This window comes from Chelonus insularis, unplaced genomic scaffold, assembly GCF_013357705.1.
Source record: "Chelonus insularis isolate UGA/USDA-ARS -01 unplaced genomic scaffold, ASM1335770v1 contig_131_pilon, whole genome shotgun sequence".
NCBI lineage: Eukaryota > Metazoa > Arthropoda > Insecta > Hymenoptera > Braconidae > Chelonus > Chelonus insularis.
The window spans coordinates 250,756-261,993 of record NW_023276372.1 but is presented as its reverse complement, the minus strand read 5'-3'; the positions used below and the strand labels follow the sequence as shown (position 1 = coordinate 261,993).

Sequence of the window (11,238 nt, the reverse complement as noted above, 5' to 3'; positions counted from 1 at the left end):
AGTAATTATAGATTCCATCTATTCATTATAAATAGATAATAATTCATATTTTTACTGATGAATACTAATTTACTATCCATGTAGATTGTATAAATGTTCATGATTTATCAATATCATTTGTATTATCATCATCTGTATTATTAGTTTTGTTTTTATCATCTTTCTCTAGTTCATTACGGGTTAATATACGATATTTCTTTCGGATTATATCCCAATTGACGATATCCTCGATTCTACATGATGAACTAAACCCTGTTTCTTCCGGAAAAGTTTGAAAATTCCCAAATGGAGTATTTTCATTTGATTGTACTTGATACTTTCTTGTTTTAGTTAACCATTTAGCAGCCATTTTTGATCTAGGAGATAGTGGTCGCGGATGTTTAGATTTAAGTAAGTGAGCTAGCAATAATGGTTTATTCGCTACATGTTGTTTACAAGATTTATAACAATCAATTATTCCCGTTGAAAAAAGATTCAAAGGTGAAGGAGCAGTTGTGGTTCTAAAAAAGATATATATTTAGAATTATAAACTAACATCTGAACAATATTTTTAAAATGATTTAAGATAGTTAAAAAAAACTTTCATTTACCTGTGCATATTTCGAATAAGTTTACTTAGACCGTATTTCCATTCAATATCTGACTGAGCTTGAATTCGTTGATAAGTGTCACTCATCATGGCAATGAGTAAATTTATTAAAACAACTACTGACACCAATAAATAAGCTCCAAATGCTAGTTTTATAAGATACTTGATCCATTCATGTGGTTCAGCTTGAGTTTGAATAAGTTTATCACTTGTCGTATGACCAAAAACCGCGAAAAAGAGATCCTCAAATGCATGAATTGGTGTTATTGTGACTAAAGTGTAAAGAAAAAAAATTAAATTTACATAATCTTATAATGAAGTAATTAAATAAACAAAATACATAATTATATAAATCATACTCATGCTTTAACATTAATTGTAACCATGCACTTGATTTTTTTTCACCTGAATACACACACAACAAATATTCATTTGAAATTCGTCGATTAACTATATTTTCGTTCCAATAATATATTTGAAAATAATTCATACGCTAAATGAAACAATGAAAACCACACAAATTCATTATTTTACATGCTATTAATAATTTATGTATAATTTAAAAAATTTTTAAAAACTTACTTTCTGAAAATGTATGATTTACATTGATTAGCTGAGATAAATGTTCATCGACGATTGTTTGATTAAGTGCTACAAAGAGCATAGAAAATCCAAAGACAAAAATAGCGAGAACTGAAAGGAATCTAGCCAAATCTTTCATTAAGTTACCGATAATTATTGCCCATGGTCCAAAAAGGTAATGAAATGATAGAAAATCTAATATTTGAACGCATGCTAAAAGAAAACTAAGAGCAAACAGTTGATTTCGAAGATAAAGTGATGTTGGTCGATTATGGGTCATAAATATCCAAGCTATCATATGTAATGCAACACCCAAAATTCCAAATATTAATACTGCAAGTTTTATCCAACCAAGGCCACTTTTATCACTTGGATTTGTTAGTTCAAGAAGTAAAAGTCCCGATAACATCACTAATAAACACCATTCATACCAATAAGGCATTAAATTCGGTCTCATGTATTTATAAGGTGGCATAATACCAGCTAATGCAAGAAATATCATTAAGTAGACATGAGAAGTTAGATATGACATAAATTTTATAATAGGCACATTGCTGTATTTATGTCCCAGTGGTAAGGCAAACCAAATCCACACTGGTGGACAGATAAGAAAAATAATAAATAATAGAATTGTACGAAATGTATTCCAATTTAACTTTCCGAGCCACAATTCTTGAAGATAACGTTGGACTACCGTGTGGGCAATAACTTCTTTTTGTTCATTTTCTATGAGAATGTCTAAAAATTCGATATTCCTTTTATCTACTGAAGTGAGAATTCGGCCAGCAGAATCTGCACCTGCTGCTAAAGCTAAAAGTTCTGTAGCCATAGCTTCACATTGTTTTCCTGCTGCTATTAAATCTTTAGAACGTTCTTTTTCTTTTTCTGATAATTTTATAAAAATATTTGAAAGTTTTGCCGCAACATCCACTGGTGCCGGAGATAAAAGAACAAATTCTTCAATAGGCTTGTTATTATGACTCTTACTACATACCATCATGTTATAAACAAACTAGAAAATTAATGTTTTTTTTACATTTTTATAATCATTTTTAAATTTTTATTATATTTAATTAATATTTACCTTTTTATCTTCCATAAGAGCGTAAGTATCATGTTCTTTTTCCATCAAATATTTAAGAACTTCATTATGACCCTCCGCAGCAGCAAACCAAATTGGTGCACTTCCGAAATTTGTTTCATTTTTTGGTGAAGCTCCACTTTCTACTAGTAATTTTACTACATCTAAATAACCTGCTTGGGCAGCACAATGTAAAGATGTCCAACCATTCTTATCGATAGCATTAATTTCTGTTCCTTGACCCAACAAAACTTCAACCATTTGATAATGACCATAAGTTGCTGCTATGTGCAATCCAGTTTTACCATAACGATCAACTTTATGAAGCAATTCTGCTGATCTACTTAATAAAATTCCAACAACTGCAATGTGACCCCCCAAACATGCTAAATGTAATGGATTAAAACCATTTTCCGTGGTTTGTGCTTCCACCTTTAAGAATTATTTTTTTTACAGTTTCGAATAAATTGTCATATATATATTTATTTAATTAAATTATTAATAATACCTGTACTCCAGCAGAATTAAGCAATAATCGAACAACATTTTCATCTCCAGAATAAGCAGCAAAATGTAAAGGTGTCATTCCTGATTCATTGCCCAATTCACTTACCAATGAACCGCCGATTGGAGCATCAGATTTGACAGTCCCCGAAATATCAATCAATAATTCTCTCACAGTATCTAAAACAAATAGTAATGACATTTATTGATACAAAAAGTGAATAATTAATTATTTCCATTCCAAGTTAGTAAGATAAATAAGATTTATATTTATATGCATACCAGTTTGACCAAAATAAGCAGCAACATGTAGAGCAGTTACTCCAAGCTTTTTACTTGATAGTTTCAACGATTGAGATGTTCTCATGACTTCTAAAACTTGGCCATGGCCATATTGCGCAGCTAAATGTATAGCTGTAAAACCAGTTCGATTTTCTTCAGTACATAAAGCTCCTGCTTGAACTAAAGCTCTAACAACTTCTGCATGACCACCCTTAGCAGCAAGTTGAAGAGGAGTTGAATCAGTTAATTCATTTCGCGCTGATATAACTCCTTTTTTATCAAACTTCATTAGTTCTTCAATAACCCGAACACTTCCTTGCATTGCTGCAATATGAGCACAAGTATTTCCATCTTTTGTATAAGCTGTCACAAGATTAGGATGTTTTTGAAGGAAGAGTTGAACAACTTCAGCATAATTATTCATAGCTGCAGCATGTATAGGTTTTTGTCCTAAATCATCGGTAGCATCACAACTAGCACCAAGTTCTATAAGAAGCTTACAGACTTCTAGTTGACCAGTATCAGCGGCTAAGTGAAGTGGAGTTTGTTTTTTCAATGTCAAAACATCAATAACAGCACCATGATCTTGAATAAGTGATTTAACGAGATATGTACATCCATTTATGGCGGCCAGATGAAGTGGAGTACGGCCCACCCTGGATTTTGAGTTAATAAAAGCTTTGCTGGCTAATAAAGCATCACAGACTTCAAGATTACCAAGCTCAGCAGCCAAATGTAAAGCTGATCTTCCTTCAAGATCAAAGACATCAACTCTTGCATGATTTTCTAAAAGTGTCGTAATCAATGTCATATGTCCATAATGAGAAGCTATAAGTAGTGGTGTCCAGCCAATAATATTTTGTTGATTAAGCGCTTTTTGAATTTCTGTTGCTGACATATGACTTATCATTTCCTGAAGAACTTGATTGTTACCAGCTAATGCACAATAATGGAATACGGTCTCTTGCATTTGTTTCGTTTTCAAAGAGACATCAGCACCATTATTTAATAGAGCTCGTACTACAGTTCGATCTTCACCGAGCTCTAATACTTCCGATGGTTTTATTTGAGCAGCATAGTGTAAAGCACTTGCACCTTCATTAGTTACACTATTAACGTAAGAAGTTGCCATATCAATACCTTTTCTTGCTTTTACAAAATCTATTAAATTACAAACTATAAGTGACTTGCAATCTCTGCATGCCAAATGAAGTGGAGTCTCTCCATTCTACAAAAAATTAAAATAAATAAAAAAAAATTATTATGATAGCTCAATAAAATTATTATCATACAGTAATAAAAGAAAAAAAACCTTTGATTTATGCATTGGATCTCCACCATCTTCCAGAAGTAATTTTAAAGTTGTTAAATTTCCATGGCTTGCCGCTAAATGAACAGGAGTTTGACCATTATCTGTGGTCAAGTTAGGTCTAGCACCAGATTTAAGAAGCATCAAAGTACATCTATCACCACCAGAAATTCTAGCAGCAATATGTAGAGGAGTTTCACAAAATCTACCTCCTCTAACGTGAACTTCAGCTCCATAACCAAGAAGAGTCTCTACAACAGCAGGTTTAGCATTCTCTACAGCTATATGTAATGCTGTATAATTGTCATTAGTAGTAACATCAACTTTTTCTCCGTGTTGAAGAAGTGTTTTGATAATTTTCACATGTCCATGTTGTGCTGCAATATGAATTGGGCGTGCACCTTTTTTATTGGGCATGTGTAAAAAGACTCCCTTTTTAAATAACATATTAGCACATTCTGAATGTCCATTAAGTGCAGCAATATGCATTAGTGTAGATCCATCTTTTGTTCGTTCAAAAATACTAGCACGAAACTTTTCTGCTAAATAATCAATTATAGATGCATGCCCATTTTCTGCTGCTAAATGCATAGGTGTTCGATCTTGATGATCTGGTATAGATGCAGATGCATTCATATCATAAAAATGTTTAATCAATATTTCATCTCCTTCTGCACTTGCAATATGTAAAGGTGTTTGACCTTCATTCTAAAACAAAAAAAAAAACAATTCATATACAAAAATATTTATTATAAATTATCATTCGTGTAATTCATGATATTTGCTAATGAATGATTCTATATGTTAATTTACATTTTGAATATCAACTTGAGCTCCATAATCAATCAGAATTTTAGCGATGTCAGTATTGCGTTGACGTACAGCTAAATGTAAAGCAGTGTCTCCCATAGGTGTGGTTGCTTGAAGTTGGTTTAGAGCTTGTTGCATAAGTAATTCTCGACACATAGATTGGTTGTTGGTTTCTACTGCTAAAAAAAGTGGAATCCTTCCAAACTACATAGTAATACAGATTAATATCAATTAATATTTTATAAATACTTCATATTAAATAATATTTTGAAGATTAAAAAACTACAAATACAATTATATTTGGCTTAAAATAATACTTACTCTGTCAGTTATTAAACGAATATCACATTTAGAGGTATTTAAGAGAGATCGAAGTATAGATATTCCTGAACCATTTTGTGGTAATTTTGTGATAAGATGAACAGGAGTTTGTTTTTGTGGCTTTATAAATAACATAGTAGAATTAGTTTATAAATATTTAAATTTTATAATTTCAACATTAATTAATTATAAGTAACTTACACCACCAAGTGCAGCAGCATCAGCTCCATTAGACAATAATATTTTGACAATTTCTTCTCGAGAATTCATTACCGATATATGGAGTGCATTATAATTATCCTTTATGTAAAAAAAAAATTAAGACCATTATCAGTATTAGTAAATTATTAATAATAAAAAAATACTTTTTTAAATTATAATTTACATAATAATTATATATAAAAAAATATTATCAAGTTGTATTCGTTTCAAATTTTTAATAATATTACTCAGCAAAATTTTTTTTCTGTCACGGTCTAGTTAAACAACATTATTCATAATGAAGTAGAGTTTTATCTTAAATATGTATCAAATTACTATTTCAGATTTATATATTTTGACTAATTTACATCCGCACCTTATTGATTCTATATCTAACCTTAATATTTATTTATTCAATATTCAGTATTACATCCATCATAATTTACTTTTTGCGTGTTATTTTTCTTCTTAATTATATATTTTCTTTAACGTAATCAATAAAAATATTACTCACATTATTATAAACATTCAAATCTGCGTCAAGATCAATTAGTCGATTAACAATGGATATACGGTCATCTTTGATAGCATACATCAATGGTGTCATACCGGTGGTCTGTAAAAATTTCGAAAAATTACTGTACAAATAAGATTTATAAATAAGAATCATAAATATTGTGCTTCTTATTATTGAGTAATTAATAAAGGCTATTAAAATAATTAAGTAATTATTAAAAAATACTTTACTCACCGGATCTGATATACCTGAAAGAGGATGAGGATCATTTTTTTCTGAATTTCGAACAAATTTTTCCACATGTTTTAATAGTTGGTCTACTAAAGTCCAATCTCCATTTTTGGAACAATTGAGTAATTTTTGAACAATATTTTCTATTTTTACAGCTTTAACGAGTAATTTTAATTTTGGGCCTGTAGTTGAACAAGATTCACTTCGAGATAACGAATCATCTGCAGATAATGTACATTTATTGTTTGATGTTTCTTCCTTAGCTGAAGAAGTTTTATTTTTATCTTTCATATTTTTTGGATGATTCATTTTGAATTGTTTTGTACTTTTTTAAATTTTCACTATAAAATGGAATATTATAAAAATAATTTTAATTATCGGTTCACTTTAGTATTCTTCACTTTTATCTTCTCTTAAAAATGTCTGAAATTATCTAAGATGTTGAAGTATAAGAACAAAAGTGTATATACTTCAAGGAATATCACTTTTCTGGAATAGTTAACAACTGAAAAAGTATAACTACTGAAATCGGTCTACAGAATCGACTAATTACAACAAAACAACAAACGATAGTGAGCTTTTATAGGCTTAGTTGATTAGTTACCCTCGCAAAGACGTCAAATTTGATTTAAGAATAGAATTAGAAATCAAAATCAACACGCAATGTTTCCGGTTGAAGAATACATGAATTTTCTTTTTTACTTGGAATAGTATACTAAACAGAAACTTTTTTCATATTGTAATTTCTTATCATCAATTAAATCACTGCATTAAAGTTTTTAGATGCCCCATAAAAATAATGTAAACATTTCATCATTTAAAATATTGTATTTACATAAAATTCTTTGATCTAATATTAACTTATCAATCAAATTTATTTTAATAATTACATTTTTAAACATCAATTTGTAAATTTTTCGATAGATTTTAACCCTCGATTACCTTCGTCTTGATGCTTTTAAATGCAGAATCTGATTAAATATTTAGAAAATTAATTTTTTCAATTCTAAAATGGGGTAAAACTGGAACTCGCTTCGATATTTGAAGCTTACATAGACTATGAGTAGATTAATGGATTCGTTAGAGCAAGAGATTTCTAATGCACTACCCGGGAAAAAATAAAATTGATCTACTAAGATCTATTTTTTGGCACAATTAGATCTACTTTGTTCTGTGCACATCTGTTTCAATTACTTTAGATCTTCCGTGTTCTCTGTAGATGTATTAAATTTTTCTTATCATCGAGATCAATGGAGATCTCTATAGCCATACGGTAATTTGTGTAAATATACAGTGATTTCACTAGATATACATAGATTTACTTAGATCAAATTTTCTTTAGTTTTTTCGATATAAGTAGATCAAATTAGATCTAAAAAATGGCGAAAATGTAGATCTGTGTAGATCTATTTTATTTTTTCCCGGGTAGCCAAAATTATGATCCGTTTCGTCTTATTTTAAGAGTCAAGAAATTCATTTTCTGAATTTTTGACCTGATCCTACATTTCTCAACATTTAGACGAAGAGAATGAATAGTCGAACATCAACATCAGAGCACGTTTATTTTTCGACGAAAAAAAAATAGAAAGGGGTTGAAAATTAAAATTTCTCCAATTTTCAAGTTTGACCAATCATTATCTTCCTATCAATGTCTAGAATAGTAGGTCAAAAATTAGAATAATAGGTCAAAAATGTAGAACAATTAATTTCTTGATTCATGAAACCAAAAATTGCTGTATTTTTGGCATTAATTATGCTCGGATCATATTTTATAACTAATTTTGGTATGATAAAATTGCAATTTAAATGAAAAAAAATTTGCCATTATTGGAATTGAACACCATTTCGGCAAGGATTGAGGTTGCTCGTCAATTGCCCGAACTCGCAGTCTTCTTTCTGAACATTTAGACAGAGATGAATAGGTATATTTTTTGCTCTGTCTTGCTTGGAACTGATGATTCGAAAAATAATTTAATTAATTAATTTCTTGGTGCCCTAACGCTTCCTTTTTTTAGTGCATCTCTGAAAAGTATCATTTTTCGAACGATTTCCCTGTTACCTACTTAATTTCAGTTGACATCGAGCTTCAACCTTCCACCACACAACGTGAGGGCATAAAGTCAAATTCAGGAACGTTTTTGACTTGAGCCCAGCATTAATAATACTAATAACGACCATAAATTTCAACAGCGCTGATGCTTATTAGCGTCCCTTAGATAAAATTATTAGGGTCTCTAAAAAAATTGAGTATGTAAATATATAATTTTGAAACTAAACAATTATTAGGTTATTTTAAGTGTTTAATTATTTGATTAAAAATCATACTGATTTTAAGTGTAAAAATTAAATTATTGCATAATTAAATTACCATGATAACAGGATAAATAATCAAAAATAAAACATGGAAACCGACGGCTGCTATTTAAATTGTTCAATAACATTAGAATGGATTAGTATGCAAGGAGTAACAACAAGGAAAGTAAATTATCGTTCAGCACAACTTCGCTTAATTCGAAATAACATTCGTCAAATTTTGATACAAATTCAAGCAGACAAAACAAAAACTGTGTTCAAACTTCTCCTTCATAACATAAATATTTTAAACCGTTTTATGCATGAAGGAAAGGCAACAATTAAATTTAATGAAGAGGGATGTACGCTTTTTCTTTTTAATGCTCCAGAATCTCAACTTACTTCGTTTTTAAAAACGATTTTTATTAAAATGACAAATGGAAAATCTGATAATGTTATTAAAAATCCATTAGCAAAACATTTAAGTGCAAATGTCAATTTAGGAGGTACTCAAGATATTAGTCCAGCTACTACAGGAGAAATGAATGTTGCTAAAGAAAAAGCTTTGTTAATGGGAACTTCGCGTAAAACTATTACAACACCATCTCCAAGTAATATTAGAAAAAGAAAATTACCATCAGAATTTCACAAAGTATCTGCTGCCAAAAAATTGTATACTAGTTCAACGACTGTAAAATTAACGGAAGAACAAAATGAGGTTACATAAAAAGATTTAAAATTCATCATGATAATAATAAAAATGATGATAATAATAATAATATATTTATTTTTCAGGTCTTGGAAGCAGTCTTAAGAGGGAAAAATATTTTTTTCACCGGTAGTGCTGGAACAGGCAAGTCATATCTGTTACGTAGGATTATTGGAGAATTGCCACCTGATGTAACAACAATTACTGCAAGTACTGGTGTAGCTGCTTGTCATATCGGTGGCATAACTCTCCATCAGTTCGCAGGCATTGGTCTTGGAAATAGTAATTTAGAATGTTGTTATAAACTAGCATCTCGACCAAACATTGCTGCTTGTTGGAGAAAAACAAAGTACTTAATTATCGATGAAATTTCTATGGTTGATAGTCAGTTATTTGATAAAATAGAAGCTGTTGCTCGACACATTAGAAAATCTGATAAACCATTCGGCGGTATTCAATTAATCTTATGTGGAGATTTCTTTCAACTGCCACCAGTAAAAAAAAATGATGAAAAGAGTAAATTTTGTTTCGAAAGTGAATCTTGGGAAAAATGTGTTCATTATAATTTTGAATTACGTACTGTACATCGTCAAAAAGATCCAACTTTTGTTCAATTATTAAATAATATAAGAATAGGTAGAGTTACTGACAATATCAAAAATATTTTGAAGGCTACTGCAAAACAATCAATTGAAAAAGATGGAATATTAGCCACTAGATTATGTTCTCATGTTCGTGAAGTTGATGAAATTAATGAATCTCAATTAAATAATCTTGAAGGAATTTCTAAAATTTATATTGCTCAAGATTCTGATGATTCAATGACTAAAACTTTAAATCAACAGTTATCAGTACCTGGAAAATTAATATTAAAAGTAGGAGCTCAAGTAATGCTATTGAAAAATATAAACATCAATGATGGTTTAGTAAATGGCGCCAGAGGAGTAGTTACGAAGTTTGAAAATGACATTCCAGTTGTTCAATTTTGTTCTGGAAAAGTTTATCATGTGAAAAGTGAAAAGTGGACTGTAAGGATTGCAAATGGTAACTTAATAAGTCGTAAACAAATTCCTTTAAAATTAGCTTGGGCTTTTTCAATTCATAAAAGTCAAGGATTAACATTAGATTGTGTAGAAATGAATCTTTCTAAAGTATTTGATGCTGGTCAAGCGTATGTAGCTTTATCTCGAGCACAAAGTCTTGAAACTTTGAGAGTTATAGATTTTAATGAGGATCAAGTTTGGGTTAATACTAATGTACTTCAATTTTATAAAAAGTTACGGCGTAATTTATTTAATTCAAAATTAATTCCCTTGGGGAAAAAATCTAAAATGAAATAGCTGATAATTTTATATAGTTAATAAATTAATAAATTACTCATTAAATAGTTAATACACAATAGGTTAAATTTAAATTAGAAAAAAGTTTTTTTTTTTTATATTTTTCACCTTTATCATGTACTAAAAACAATGATATGAAAATAAATTATATTATCAATTTTATAAATTGTTTGTAAGATCATTAATTTCAATTATTTGTTAATTCAGCTTTTATTTAATCCTTTAACTATTTTTAATTATTCTTATTGATATATTTAACAATAAAATATCTAACTTTTATGTCACAATTGTTTCTATCAGATAACTGTAATTTTTACGCATGATTATTTAATTCGTTTATTATCACTAACTAGTTAAAATAATTTAGAATAACAATTCTGATAAATATTGGAAAAAAGTATTGGGGAATCAGTATAAGAGACAAATGGAAAATCAAATCTTAAAAGGGTTAAAAATTATATTATGTTTAT

At 29.4% G+C, this 11,238-nt stretch overlaps 2 protein-coding genes across 2 annotated transcripts; one reads left to right on the top strand and one right to left on the bottom strand.

Annotated features, from left to right (window-relative positions):
• Nucleotides 1–97: 97 nt before the first annotated feature.
• On the bottom strand, nt 98–6,718 carry LOC118072759 (serine/threonine-protein phosphatase 6 regulatory ankyrin repeat subunit A-like). The gene is made up of 12 exons (XM_035092865.1): nt 6,431–6,718; nt 6,194–6,295; nt 5,680–5,778; nt 5,479–5,598; nt 5,161–5,361; nt 4,351–5,055; nt 3,039–4,266; nt 2,761–2,936; nt 2,256–2,684; nt 1,172–2,183; nt 591–861; nt 98–500 (listed from the first exon to the last, which is right to left on the bottom strand). The coding sequence occupies exons 1-12, from the start codon at nt 6,716–6,718 to the stop codon at nt 98–100; spliced, it is 5,034 nt and encodes a 1,677-aa protein (XP_034948756.1).
• A 1,891-nt stretch (nt 6,719–8,609) lies between these two features.
• Pif1 (Pif1 DNA helicase) lies at nt 8,610–10,824 on the top strand. Its single transcript, XM_035095051.1, has 2 exons — nt 8,610–9,437; nt 9,515–10,824. Exons 1-2 carry the CDS (start codon nt 8,829–8,831, stop codon nt 10,766–10,768), a joined length of 1,863 nt encoding a protein of 620 aa, XP_034950942.1. The 5' UTR covers nt 8,610–8,828; the 3' UTR covers nt 10,769–10,824.
• Nucleotides 10,825–11,238: the final 414 nt, after the last annotated feature.